Below are 13,073 nucleotides of genomic sequence, written 5' to 3' on the forward strand. Positions count from 1 at the left end.
TTACAATATTCCAGTTCTTATGTTTGGGTACTTCCGTTAGCAATGTAAATATTGACAATGTATAAAAAATCTTATTCATTAAAGACACCAGTCTTTTGTCTATCTTATATAGTGCAAATACTTTGAGATCTCTAAGATCTCTTACTCCTTATTGCATATTTTAGCTCAAGTTTTTAATTTTTATTTTTTTAAGGTTGATCGTATTTTTTTTTAAGATTTATTTATTCATATAGACCTGGGATACAGGCCATAGGTGCAGGGGACGGTAAGAGGATTCATCAGAGACAAAGTGGAGAGCAGAACAGGTAGATGGACAAAGTACAGTGCTGAGGGCAGCAGCTGGTGAGACAGGTGAGGTGTGTTGCGCCGTGTGGGTCACCTCGGGGCTGGGGATGGAACCCACACTACAGCAGCTGCGGCTAGCCTGTAGTGCTGTTCTGTAACTGCTGCACCACCAGGGAGGTCCAAGTTTTTAATTTTTATGTGTGAAAACAATTATATAAAAATTATATATTCCATTCACAGCTTCATATTCACATTCTACTGTTTCCAGAATTTGAAGAGTTTACTACCTTTTTTTAAATATCTCTAGACAGGGGCCCTCCCTGGTGGCGCAGTGTGTTAAAGAACAGCACCATGAAGCTAAAGCCACTTCACCATGAGTTTGATCCCCACCCTGGAGATGATCCACATGGTGCAGCAGACCTCTCCTGACCCGCCCGCTGCTCCCCTTCGTCAGTCGCCTGTTCTGCTCCCCACGCTATCTCTGGTGAATCCTCTCACCACCCTCGCACCTCTGACCTGTACTCCAGTTCTGTATGCATAAATAAATAAATCTTAAAAAAACGTATCTCCAGACAGACTAAAAACCCAAGATTATCTCAGCTAGTCCCTTACCAATGTCCTAAAACAGTTGTAAACAGCGGCAGCACAGATAGAGGGAGATAGACATAGCAGATCCTGGTGCTTCTGTTTCCACAGCTGCTTCTTTGACGGCCTACTTAACCTAATCTAAATTAATTTATACCTCAATTCATGTCCATTCCCTTTTTTTAATTATAGTCAAATATACATAACCAAACTTATCATTTAACCATTTTTCAGTATAAAGTTCAACGATATTATCTATTCATACTGTCATACAACCATTATTACCATCTATCTCCAGATAGATTCCATCTGTCCCAAGTGAAACTGAATATACTTTAAACAGTAACTCCTCATTTCTACTCCTGCAGCAACTGAGAACCAGCCTTCTACTTGATGTCTATGAATTTGACTATCTAATTACCTGATTTCAAGTGGAATTATACTATACATTCATATGTACATATACACACATAATACACACACACACACACACACATATATATCTTGAAGGTTCATCCATGTTGCATGTCTCAGAATTTCCTCACATCTGAATGCTGAATAATATTCCCTTGTATGTATATACCATCTATCATTTATCCATTCACAACATTTAGTTATTGTAAATATACATAACATTATAATACCTGTAACATTTAGTTATTGTAAATTTCATGCCTTTTTTTTAAAAAAAAGATTTATTTATTTATTGGTACAGAACAGGGGTACAGGCCAGAGATGCGGAGGGTGAGAGGATTCACCAGGGACAGAGTGGGGAACAGAAAAGGCAGATCAACGAAGTACACTGCTGAGGGGAGCAGTGGGCGGGTCAGGAGAGGTATGCTGCGCAATATGGTCACCTCCGGGGCAAGCGGGGATCGAACTCACACGGAAGTGGCTTAAGCTTCTTAGTGCAGGCTTTAACCCGCTGCGCCACCAGGGAGGGCCATCATGCCTTATTTTTTTAAATAAATTTTTATGGATGTAACAATGGTTTGTAACATTATATAAGCTTCATATTACCAGCATTATAATCTGGCATCTATATTACTACAGCATGATCAGCATCAAAATCTAGTTTCCATTCACCATATAATTGGATTCCTTTACCATTTTCCCCTACCTGAACCATACATACTCTCTTCATGTATTTGAAAACTGTTAGAAATTAAATTCTCATCCTTTGTTTTTCGATCCCCATAATTTAACTACTTTCTCTAATTTTAAGAACGAACATTTCTATGGTTTTCTAATTTAAAAAGAAATATATCAAAAATGAAAAGGTTTGGAAAACTGAAAAAATATATAGAAAAGAAGAATCATATAACTGCAATCACACTACCAAGATATAAATACTGTTAATACTTTTAACTGAACTAATACCACAAATTACCTGCTTTGCTTTGATTTTTTAAATCATGTTAAACTGACAATATCTGTACATAGTAAAGTGAAAGGTATCAAAGGGTATACACAATGAAAGTGGGCCTCCTTTACACAAACTGCCTTTCCAAAGGTTGCAACAACTTTAGAAAGTCTCTTTCTTGAGCTGGTCAATGAACTGGTATGTAATGGTAAATCCTGCTTTTGTCAAATTATCCTATTACCTTGGGCATTTTCTCACATCATTAAAATTCCATAGAAATAGTTGCCTAGGTACTTAGCACCTCACACTGTATCATCCTATAAGTTACTAACCCATTTATCTAATTTTAAACCTTTGCATTATTTACAAAAGTATTTTTTCACACCAATGAATACCTACGTATAGAAATCTTCTATATTCCTGACTACTTCTATAGGCTGTCACTAAAAGTAAACAGGACAATTTATATTTAAAACTATATTCTTACCACAAAGGAAAAATTCATAGTCACCTTTTTCTTTTTTTGTCCTTGTATCAGTCAAACAGGCTTTGGAGCTTCCTAGAGCAACCAACCATCTCTGTCTTTCAGCTGCATTCACTGCCTTCATGTAAAAATGCTGTTCTCCTGGAATGATTAATTCCATTCTTGTATTGTCCACTGAATGAACTGAGGATAAATACAGGGAAAACATAAGACTTAAAATCACAGATTAAAGGAATATGAGGAAAGTTAAATCATCATTCTTCCACAGTAGATGTTTGAGACATCTAACTATGTTTCAGACAACAAATGATGATTTAAGTTGCAGGCAGTGTCACTCCCTAAGGCGCTATCTAGGGCAACCCCAAAACCACCATTCTCACATATACCCAGGCTGGCAGTGGTAGTAGTTAATAAAATAGAAAACAGCAGTGAGTTAACTACTAAAAAGAAAATTGAGAACTCCCTCCCTTGGAAATATTTGTACCACTTTAAATACACCTGCATTGTCACACTTAACCAGACGTTTTTCTTTTTTGTTTTTTTAAAGATTTATTTACCTATAAATACAAGAACTGGGGAATAAACCAGAGGTGTGGGAGGGGTGAGAGGATTCACCAGAGACAGAGTGGGGAACAGAACAGGTAGACTGAAGCCCACTGCTGAGGGGAGCAGCAAGCAAATCAGAAGAGGTCTGTTGTGCCATGTGGTTCACCTCCCTGGCTGAGAATCGAACTCATACTGCAGTGGCTGGAGATTATCCCATAGTTCTGTGCTTTCACCAGTTGCACCACCAGGGAGGGCCCCATTAATCAAACATTTTTCACTGATTTATTTGAGAGCAGCATGTCAATTTTGGTGTTCTCTAAGTCTTGGATAGTGCCTAGCACAGAGAGGTACAATGAAAATAACTATAATCACCTAGAATTAGGACAGTAGTCTTCAACTAATGCATGCAACATAATCACCTGGAAAGCATGAGTATTCTGGAGACCCCTTGACCTCTGAAACCCTCCTTCTCCCCTACACCCCTTTCCCTTCAGCCACATCCACTGCCTAGTCAGGAACTATGCTAAATCTTTGTTGTAAGATTTAAATTAGTATTATATTGTCATATATAAACAAGTATTTACTGAGTTGCAACAGTTCTGGCAAAGAGGAAGGTTGAGGAAAAAGAAAAAAATGAGAAATTTTGCACCAACCAAAACAAAAATTTAACCAAGGAAACAAACTGACATACCAAAAATATTAAGACACCTAAATGTTGAATTCTTCAGTGCAAAGACTTTATGTAGAATTATAGCAAAAGAAAGTTATGAAGAGGCAGGAAATAAAAGAGGCTTCAGAAAAAAAAGTTTCACAAGAGCAGAATTTAGGTATGGAAAAGGCTTAAATGAGGAAACAAACATATATACTAAAATTAACAGGAGCTAAAGCTAAATGAAACCTTGTGCTCTATTAGAAAGTAATGTTATTCATGAATGGATAAGCTGAGTACAACCAAATTATAAGGGGCCCACAAAGACTGAGAAAAGCCCTAATTTAGAGGATTTACCATGAGATGCTCATAATACTTTGGCACTTAAGTACCATAAACTTTACTATCTTATTCTACTTATATAGGTCATTCCTGGATATAAGTAGCAAAAGATAGAATCGTGTAATAATCAGTGATGGGGGCAATGGCTTCTAGGCTTAAACTACTGAAAGCGAAAGTCTCGAACAGCAGGTCTTTTTTTGTTACATGCTGAAAGAACTAACTACTTCCTTAAAAGAAAGCAAAGCCTTTTAGGGCCCTCCCTGGTGGTGCAACAGGTTAAAGCATAGCATTATGAAGCTGGCCCCGGCCATCTTGCTTCAGCACGCTTCAGCACATAAGTTCAATCCCCACCAGGGAGGTGACCCACATGGGCGGCAGACTTCTCCTGTCTCCCCTACTGCTCCCCTCAGCAGTGTACCTCATCAATCTGTCTACTCTGCTCCCCACTCTGTCTCTGGTGAATCCTCTCACCACCTCTGCACCTCAGGCCGGTACCCCAGTTCTGTATGCATAAATAAATAAATCTTTTTTTAAAAAGCAATGCTTTTAATTTCTAGTGATATTCTTACAAGATGAAACTAAAATGAAGATCAACTTATTTTTAAACATACCAGAATTTATGAATCACTCAAGGGTTGTCAGCTCCAAATTAGTCACCTAAGAAGGCAACAAACTTAAGAACAACATTTCCCAAACATGAAATTCCTAGAGAAAAAAAGAGTCAAGACCTCTACGTGCAAAACTAGAGAGAAATCAAAAATCTAATTAGATATAAAACTACACCATATTTGTGGGTCAGAACACATAACATTGTTAGTAACATTATCCCCAAAAGGATGTACAGATTCAATACAAATCCAGCAGATTTTTCTGGAAATTTTTAAGCATATTCTAAAATGCTTAAAGAAATACAAATAGCTAGTAATAGCCACAAATAGCTAGTAATAGCCAAGACATTCATAAAACAACAAAGTTAGAAGACTTAACCTATTACATACCAGTAAGTATAAACCCAAAGAAATGAAGACAGTGTGACACTCAGACAAGGAGCAAAAAAACAGCCCCAAGAAACAAAAGACGTTCCAGGAAAAAATCCATATATGGTCACTAACTTTGTGACAAACAAGTCTCTACAGTACCATAGTAAGGGCTGCTCTTTTCAATAATGGTGCTCTTGTCAACTGAGTATTTACAGGGGGTGGAAAATGAATCCTGAGGGCTCCCCCTGGTGGTGCAATGGGTTAAAGCATTGCATTCTGAAACTCTGATGCCCCCTCAGCACAAATTAGATTCCCCACCAGGGAGCTGACCCACATGGCACAGCAGACCTTTCCCTACCCACCCCCTGCTCCCCTCAGCAGTATACTTAATCAAACTATCTCTTTTGCTTCCCACTCTGTCTCTGGTGAATCTGCTCACCCACCACACCTCTGGTCTGTACCCCAGTTCTATAAGCATAAATAAATAAATCTTAAAAAAAAAAAAAAGAATCTTGAACCCTACCTGATATCACAATGAAGAAAAATTTTAAGTCAATCACAGACATAACACATACCAAAATATAAAATGTAAAGCAACAAACCATCAAGAAAGTAAGAGATTTCGTAAGAGGGACATAAAAGAAAACTTACCTTTATTGAAATTATGATCATATATCCATCAAAACATATCATTTACAGAATGAAAATGTAAACTACAGAGTGGGAAAAGACATCCACAACACAAAGATTCATTCTGACAATACAAAAAAGTCTTACAAACCAACATGAAAGACAGCCTGATTTTCAACTGGGCCAGAGACTTGAAAATGGACTTCAAGAGAACATTCAGATGGCTAATTAGTAACTAAATTATTAAAAAAAAAAAAATCAGCATCATTAGTTGATGAAGAAATATGTTATAACTTACATGCCAAATTTTGGCATTATTGGCAACTCATACTAGGTGAAGAAAAAAATAGTACAAACCACTTTGGTAAATATTTGACTTTATCTACGACAAGGATTCTCTCCTTGATGATATTTTAGTTAGGCTCCTCTAAGCCTGACTGACCAGACCGTATTTTGGGACTTTGTCTCTGTCCTTGTGGAGTTCAATTTTAACAATAATCCTGCTAATAAGTCAGTTTAATCAGATTCTCCCATCCTCTAAACCTGTCCAAATTTCTCTCCTTCACTATGCTCTGGGTAGTATCTGATCTCTCTGGCCTGCCTTCAGCATGAATTCTGTTAGGTCAGTTTGGCAAGAATCCCCACTTATCCCTGATATTTCCTCCTAGTAATTTTCCATCCACTGATCTACTCTGCTTCTTGACTATAAATTCAGAGTTTCTGTATTAACAGTTGAGCCCAATCACTCTCTTTTATGACAAAGCCCCATGGCAGCAGTCCTATCATGACAGTTTTAAGTAAAGTCTATATTACTGTTTTAATAAATACCAAGAATAACTTTCTTTAATATTATTTAAGATTGAGTAAATTAATATTCAGTCCCTTAGCAATTCCACTCCACCTCTAGACACATACTTAACAGAAATGCATATATATGTTCAACAAAAGAAATATATAAGTGTATTATGGTAGATACGGTAGATTTACTCATTAAAATACCAAAATGGAGAAAATAAACATATCTTCATCAGTACTAGAATAGAAAGCCATATCACAGGAAAGTCACACAATAGAAATATACAACTACACACCAATCAGAATGCTTGCACTACTGTTAAGGAACAACATAGTTGAATTTCATACACATAATGTTGCATGAAAGAAATAAATACAAAAGGATATACTGAATTCTTCCATTTATGAAATGTTTAAAAGCAGGCAGAATTTAACTAGAGTGATAAAATTAGACTAATGGTTATTTTGTAGCAGGATTAGGAGCTGAGAGAACATGATTAATCCCAGTGCTCAGCTCATAATATTCTCATTCTTGACCTGGGTGATGATTACATGAGTGTAATTCTTCAAACTGAATATTTAAGATAAGTGCCCTTGTCTGTAAGCAATGCTATCGTTTAAAAAAATGTTTTACTTTAAACAAACTACAATAACAATAATTTTGCCATGACTTGAAAACATTTTAGAAGTATACTAAAATTCTGCCACTTCTAATCTTTCTTCAAGATAGGCAAATCTTTGATCCTTGATTATAGTTAGTTACTAACTCTCATCAAATCTTATCTGGAATCAATTCTAAGAAATATGATGAAATAAAACCATCTTTTTTTCCTTTAAACAAACACTCATGCTTTTTTTGTGTTTGGTTTTATAAACTAGTTCAAAAGAGGAGTTCTGAAATAGTATAGTGGATGATAGTGTAGTTAAGTAAGTATGCAGATTCTAAAAATGATTACCTGAAAAACCAAACACTTACTGGTTTACTGTGTGTTTTCTAAAATTAAACAACAAAATTACACTCCATATATTTCAAGGAACCTGCAAGTAACAACACAAGCTACAGTGCTTCTATATCTTAGACAGCTATGACCCCCTTCCATTAGAAGAACAGTAATTTGCAAGTAATGAGGCATGTTATAATCACCAAACAGGCATGTGCTTTTTGCAGAAAGCTCCCTGGATGACACTGCTCTACACTAAATTGAGAATCACTGCTATAGAAAGAACACTAACAGTCAGAAATCTGAAATAAAGATGAAGAATCAGATGTGCAACAAGTAGAATTTTTCTTCTGTCTCCATAGCTAAGAACTACCACAAAACCCCACTAGAGTAGCAATGCAATCCTGGAAAATATAACACAATGCCTCTGGTTCAATCTAAGTAAGAAAAAGCACTGAGCAGTAAGATGAGTCTGGAGTAGTTGGTAATTATGACCAAGAGTCACATTAAGTAAAAGTACTCAAATTACAGAGGAGACATGAGAAAGGCCTAAAGGTATTAGCATTCTCTCCTGTAGTGCTTTCATTTTTCCTTCAATTCTCTTTGAAGAATTCCAAGCTCTTCATTATCATTTTGTCTGATCTCTCTTCTTTCTACCCCATACACCCAATCATACAAACAAATAAATCAATGGTCCATGAAACCTTCCTCCATGAGGATGATAGCATGACCTGTTGCTTTTTTCTCACCTTTTGGAAGAAAAGGAAAATATCTCTTTTTACCCAGGAAAGCTTATCGCCACTTCATCAAGGAAGCAATTTATGACTCTGAATTCATATGTTATCAAAAACCTACAAAGCTGGACTTGTTACCTTTTAGAGTTTAATCTTCATGCTTCCATCTCAAGAATAAATGAGAACATTTGCAGACTCGATATGGATACTACACTGGCATTCACAAAGGAAAGTTTTTCTTGTCCTACCTGGAACACTAGTACTAGTATTCTGAATTTCATTTCAAAGTATATTTAAAAGGGAAAGATATTAAAAACTATGTTTAATGATACTATGTGTAACTCCTGATTCCTAAGGAAATAAACAGTATTAGAAGATTCCTACTTAGTTAGAAATGCTTTTTTCCTCTTTTTGAGTATGTTAAAGAACCTTTACTTACTTCAGATTCCTTCAGTTTCATATACTCACTTACCTTTAATTTCACAAACTGCCATCTTAATGCTGCCTTTGCTCCCTTTGCAAACATCATCTTGTGAATCATAGTAGGACAGGATTCCATTGTCTAAAACAAACCAACGAGGTTGCCAGCCTACAAAGATCATGAAAAATAAAGTTAATAAAGAAGCTACCTGAGGGCCCGGTTACAGCACAGCATTATGAAGCTCCGCAGTCACTGCAGTACGGGTTCAATCCCTGGCCAGAGAGGTGACCCACATAGTGTGACAGACCTCTCCTGACCCGCCCGTTGCTCCCATCAGCAGTGTATTTCAGCCAATTTCTCTTCCCCATGGTCTCTGGTGAATCCTCTCACCTCCCACACTCTAACTTGTATCCCAGTTCTCTTATGCATAAATAAATAAATCTTTAAAAGAAAAACAAAAAAGAGTAAGTTACATGATATTGACAAATACAATCCCAAACCTTGTTATCCATATTATATGCTGGCTCTAAAATACTGCTCTAACAGTGAAATTTTTGATAGCCAAGCATTGCCCCAAATATTCTTGTATCAATATCCTTTCTGTTGAGAGATTTCTGATGAAATTTCTAGATTCACAACGAAATCTCTAGATTCTCAGCACTAATATATTATTCTGACTCACAGTTTTTCTCATCAACCAAAAGGATTCGGCTTCAGTAACAGGCTACACAGAATGCAACATAACAGAGTATTATAATGTAACAGAAAAAGCAGCATAAGATACTCCACTCTACAATCATTCTTTAATTGAATAACATATGACAAATCTTATTTTGATAAATACCAAAAGTTCCAAAATAAGTGGACTGAACAAAATGACAGCTCAGATGCAACCTAATCCTCTAATTCTGCAACGTGATCTTTTCCTCTTATGAAATGTGCTACCTTGCAAAGAGGGCATTAAATGAATTCCAGGCTCCAGAGACACAAGCCACACACCCTGTGGTGAGTTTGGGCTCCTTACCACCCTTCCTCCTTGCCCTACTGCTGCACAGCTGGGGCAGAAATGTTAGACACTGCAATCACTCCTTTAATTAGTACATACTCAGTGACTAGCACGCACAACTGCTACAGACCTAACATTAAGGCAAATCTAAGGATGAAGGTTTTCTTCTGAGTTCAACTCCTACTCTTGCAAGCTAGCCATGGTGTTCCTTGAAATCTTCTCAAGCATGCCACTAATTTTCTAGACCTCACTGCTCAATAACATGGTGACCAAACTGAAGGTAATGTCCTTGTTCTTTCACTTAACTATTAAATTATAATTCAGCCTGATCATCTCAGATTAGAGCCTGCTTATATGATTAACCAACTTCATTTTTTCAGGACCAAACAGCACCAAGGCAGTGGCAAACACACAAAACATTCTTAAAGCCTACAACAGACTCAGGACTTACCTCCCCAAAAGGGTTTACCTGAAACACTTTTGAAATGCAGATACTGCATTTTCACAGAAATGCTAGAAAAGGCATACTATAGTTCAGAAAAGCAGTTACCCCAAACTAATTAAAATACATGTTAAATGCTTGGGAAAAAAAATTTTTTATGAAACACTATACCCCTAATGAGGGTACCAACTTAGAAGGTAAACTCTTTTAGAACCCGAACTTCACTCTGTTCATCACCTCATTCCAAGACCCTACAATGGCACCTGACTGGATGAATACATAAATAACAGATAAGTGGACTATTATATGTAACCCATGAGAACTGATATGCAGCATATATATGAAAGCATCTTATGTAAAGCATGAAAAGACATGATAAAAATGGTATCTCTCCAAACCCTAATACACATTTGGCAAGCAAATTATAAGCAGAGTATATAGTCTACCCCAAGTCCTGTGTGCCTAGAGAACAAACGATTTTCCAAGCCTGCATGATTGTGATTAAAAGTCTCTTTACAAATATTGAGCAAAATGGTTTGGAATTTGCAGCAACTTGAAAGGTGACTATGGTAGATGTATTGCTCTAATTAAGAATTATTTCTACATACCTTTTTTTTTTTAAATATTATCTTTATTTATTCATACAGAACTGGGGTACAAGCCAGAGATGCAGAGAGTGAGAGGATTCACCAGGAACAGAGTGGGGAGCAGAACAGGCAGATCGACGAAGTACACTGCTGAGGGGAGCAGCGGGCGGGTCAGGAGAGGTCTGCCACGCCATGTGGTCACCTCCAGTGCAGGCGGGGATCGAACTCATGCGGAAGTGGTTTCAGCTTCTTAGTGCAGTGCTTTAACCCACTGCGCCACCAGGGAGGGCCCTCTACATACCTTTTTGAAGAAATACTTTTTAAAAATCTCTAAGTGATTCACACATTTGTATAACAGGGAGTTATACCTGTGAAAAAGATTCACTGGTATTCCTTTTCTAATCCTTTTTAAAAAAAATACATTTTATCTCAAATTATGAAATGTTACTGAAATCCTACTCTTTGCAAATAAGTCTCAATGAACAATGTCATTGTTCATTGAGAAGATTTCTTAAAGAACACTTATGAATAGCTGCTCATCCTTCTGACCCAAGATGAACTAAAATACTCAGAATGTCACCAAACCAAATTTAAGTTTTAAAAATGGAATTCTTCCAATCAAAAGATTTCTTTCAGAGATTCTACACTGCATACTAGCAGTTAACTTAAATACTCTGCAAAAGCTAAAACTTTAAGCACATATGGTGATTAAGAAACTCAACCAGGCCCTCCCTAGTGGCGCAGCAGGTTAAAGCACAGCACTAAGAATGGAAAGCCACTTCCGTGTGAGTTCAATTCCTGCCTGCCTGGGAGGTGACCACATGGTGCAGCAGATCTCCTGACCTGCCCGCTGCTCCCCTCAGCAGTGTACTTCCTTGATCTGCCTGTTCAGCCCCCCACTCTGTCTCTGATGAATCCTCTCACTGCCCTGCAACTCTGGCCTGTACCCCAGTTCTGTATGAATAAATAAATAAATCTTTAAAAAAAAAGAAAAGAAAAAAGAAACTCAACCAGCTGGTTTCTACAGAGCTACAGTAGCTGTGAAAGACTACCACCATGACCACATTTCACTCTAAGAAGAAATTATGACTCATCTCAATAATCGCTATTGCTCTGGGCTATTCGTGGTGGTTCCTCCATATGACCTCTCTAGAAACTGTACTTATGAACCACTGCAATCAGATGGTATCTTGCATCTCAGAGCACAGGAACTACTGTCTTAAAGTTAATACAATACCTCAACTAAATAGTAACTGTTTTCACAACTGCCCAAATAAAAATGCTTACAAATATATGCATCATTTTTGAACGATTTCTTGTTAAAACATATCATTCATAGAAATAAACTGATATTTTAGTGGAAACAAAATAAAACATCTGTGTACCACAGATGTTAATGCATTTGCTGCTGTAAAGCTGGCTTTAGTATTGCAAATAATCAAAATAATAGGCAATCAGTAGCTCAGCGCTCATTATGTCTGAACATATTTACATGCTGACTTACTTGCGGTCAGGTGAATGCAATTACTAAAGGGTTCGATACTTTGGGGATAGTAAATAAGTGTACGGTAACTCAAGATTTGCCCATCAAATGTGTACTCTTTAATCTTATTTTAAAGTTATTCGCCATCCTCTAATTTGGTAAGATCATAGAACTCTGGAGTTCGAAGTCACCTTCAAGGTAAATTAGTTGATCACCTAGGTCTAATCAGAATGAAATCTTGAGGGAATAAGTGATTTGTCTTACTGTCGTTGAAAGCAGAAATACAACTTCAACACAGATTTCAGATGTTTAATAAACTAGCCTCTTGGTATCAAGAAAAAGGGGCCCTTTTCTAGCGGTATCTAATTCTACAGAAACTTCTAGCTCTCTGGAGTTCTTCCTTCCAACCACGTCATGGGTGAAATCAACTTGCCTGTTCCACTAGTGGTAACTGCACTTCCTTCCACTATTTCTGACACACCTGAATTTCGAAACAGAATGGTGCCTGATTGATACCTAACCCTCGAAAGAATATTTTATGGGGAAGCTTCTAAAATCATGCCTGCTACTTTCCAACAACTTCAACAAGAGAGCTTTAAAAATAAGCCATGTGGTTAAGAAAGTTAAAAGAAATACAGAGGTTTCTCATTTGTAAATCTATTGATTTAAAGGTTCCATTGCAACTCTACACTCCAACAAGGCGGCTGCCACTAACAGCCGAACGCTGAATTAAGTGTGAGTCAAGACGGATACTGCAACCACACGTGTAGACAGAATTGTTTCGTAAGCTACAGGAGGAA

General features: G+C 37.1%; 1 protein-coding gene across 1 annotated transcript in view; it reads right to left on the bottom strand.

Moving 5' to 3' along the window:
• The window catches only part of PLEKHA3 (pleckstrin homology domain containing, family A (phosphoinositide binding specific) member 3), a 26,902-nt gene that overhangs the window by 11,046 nt on the left and 2,783 nt on the right, over nucleotides 1-13,073 (bottom strand). Inside the window, exons 2-5 of the mRNA XM_004674855.2 lie at nucleotides 12,963-13,061; nucleotides 12,707-12,789; nucleotides 8,807-8,923; nucleotides 2,745-2,900 (exon numbers count right to left, since the gene is read on the bottom strand). Of these exons, the coding sequence (XP_004674912.1) occupies nucleotides 2,745-2,900; nucleotides 8,807-8,923; nucleotides 12,707-12,789; nucleotides 12,963-13,061 (455 nt within the window). The remainder of the gene's footprint in view (nucleotides 1-2,744; nucleotides 2,901-8,806; nucleotides 8,924-12,706; nucleotides 12,790-12,962; nucleotides 13,062-13,073) is intronic.

This window comes from Condylura cristata, unplaced genomic scaffold, assembly GCF_000260355.1.
Source record: "Condylura cristata isolate star-nosed mole 26May11 unplaced genomic scaffold, ConCri1.0 scaffold00002, whole genome shotgun sequence".
Classification (NCBI taxonomy): domain Eukaryota; kingdom Metazoa; phylum Chordata; class Mammalia; order Eulipotyphla; family Talpidae; genus Condylura; species Condylura cristata.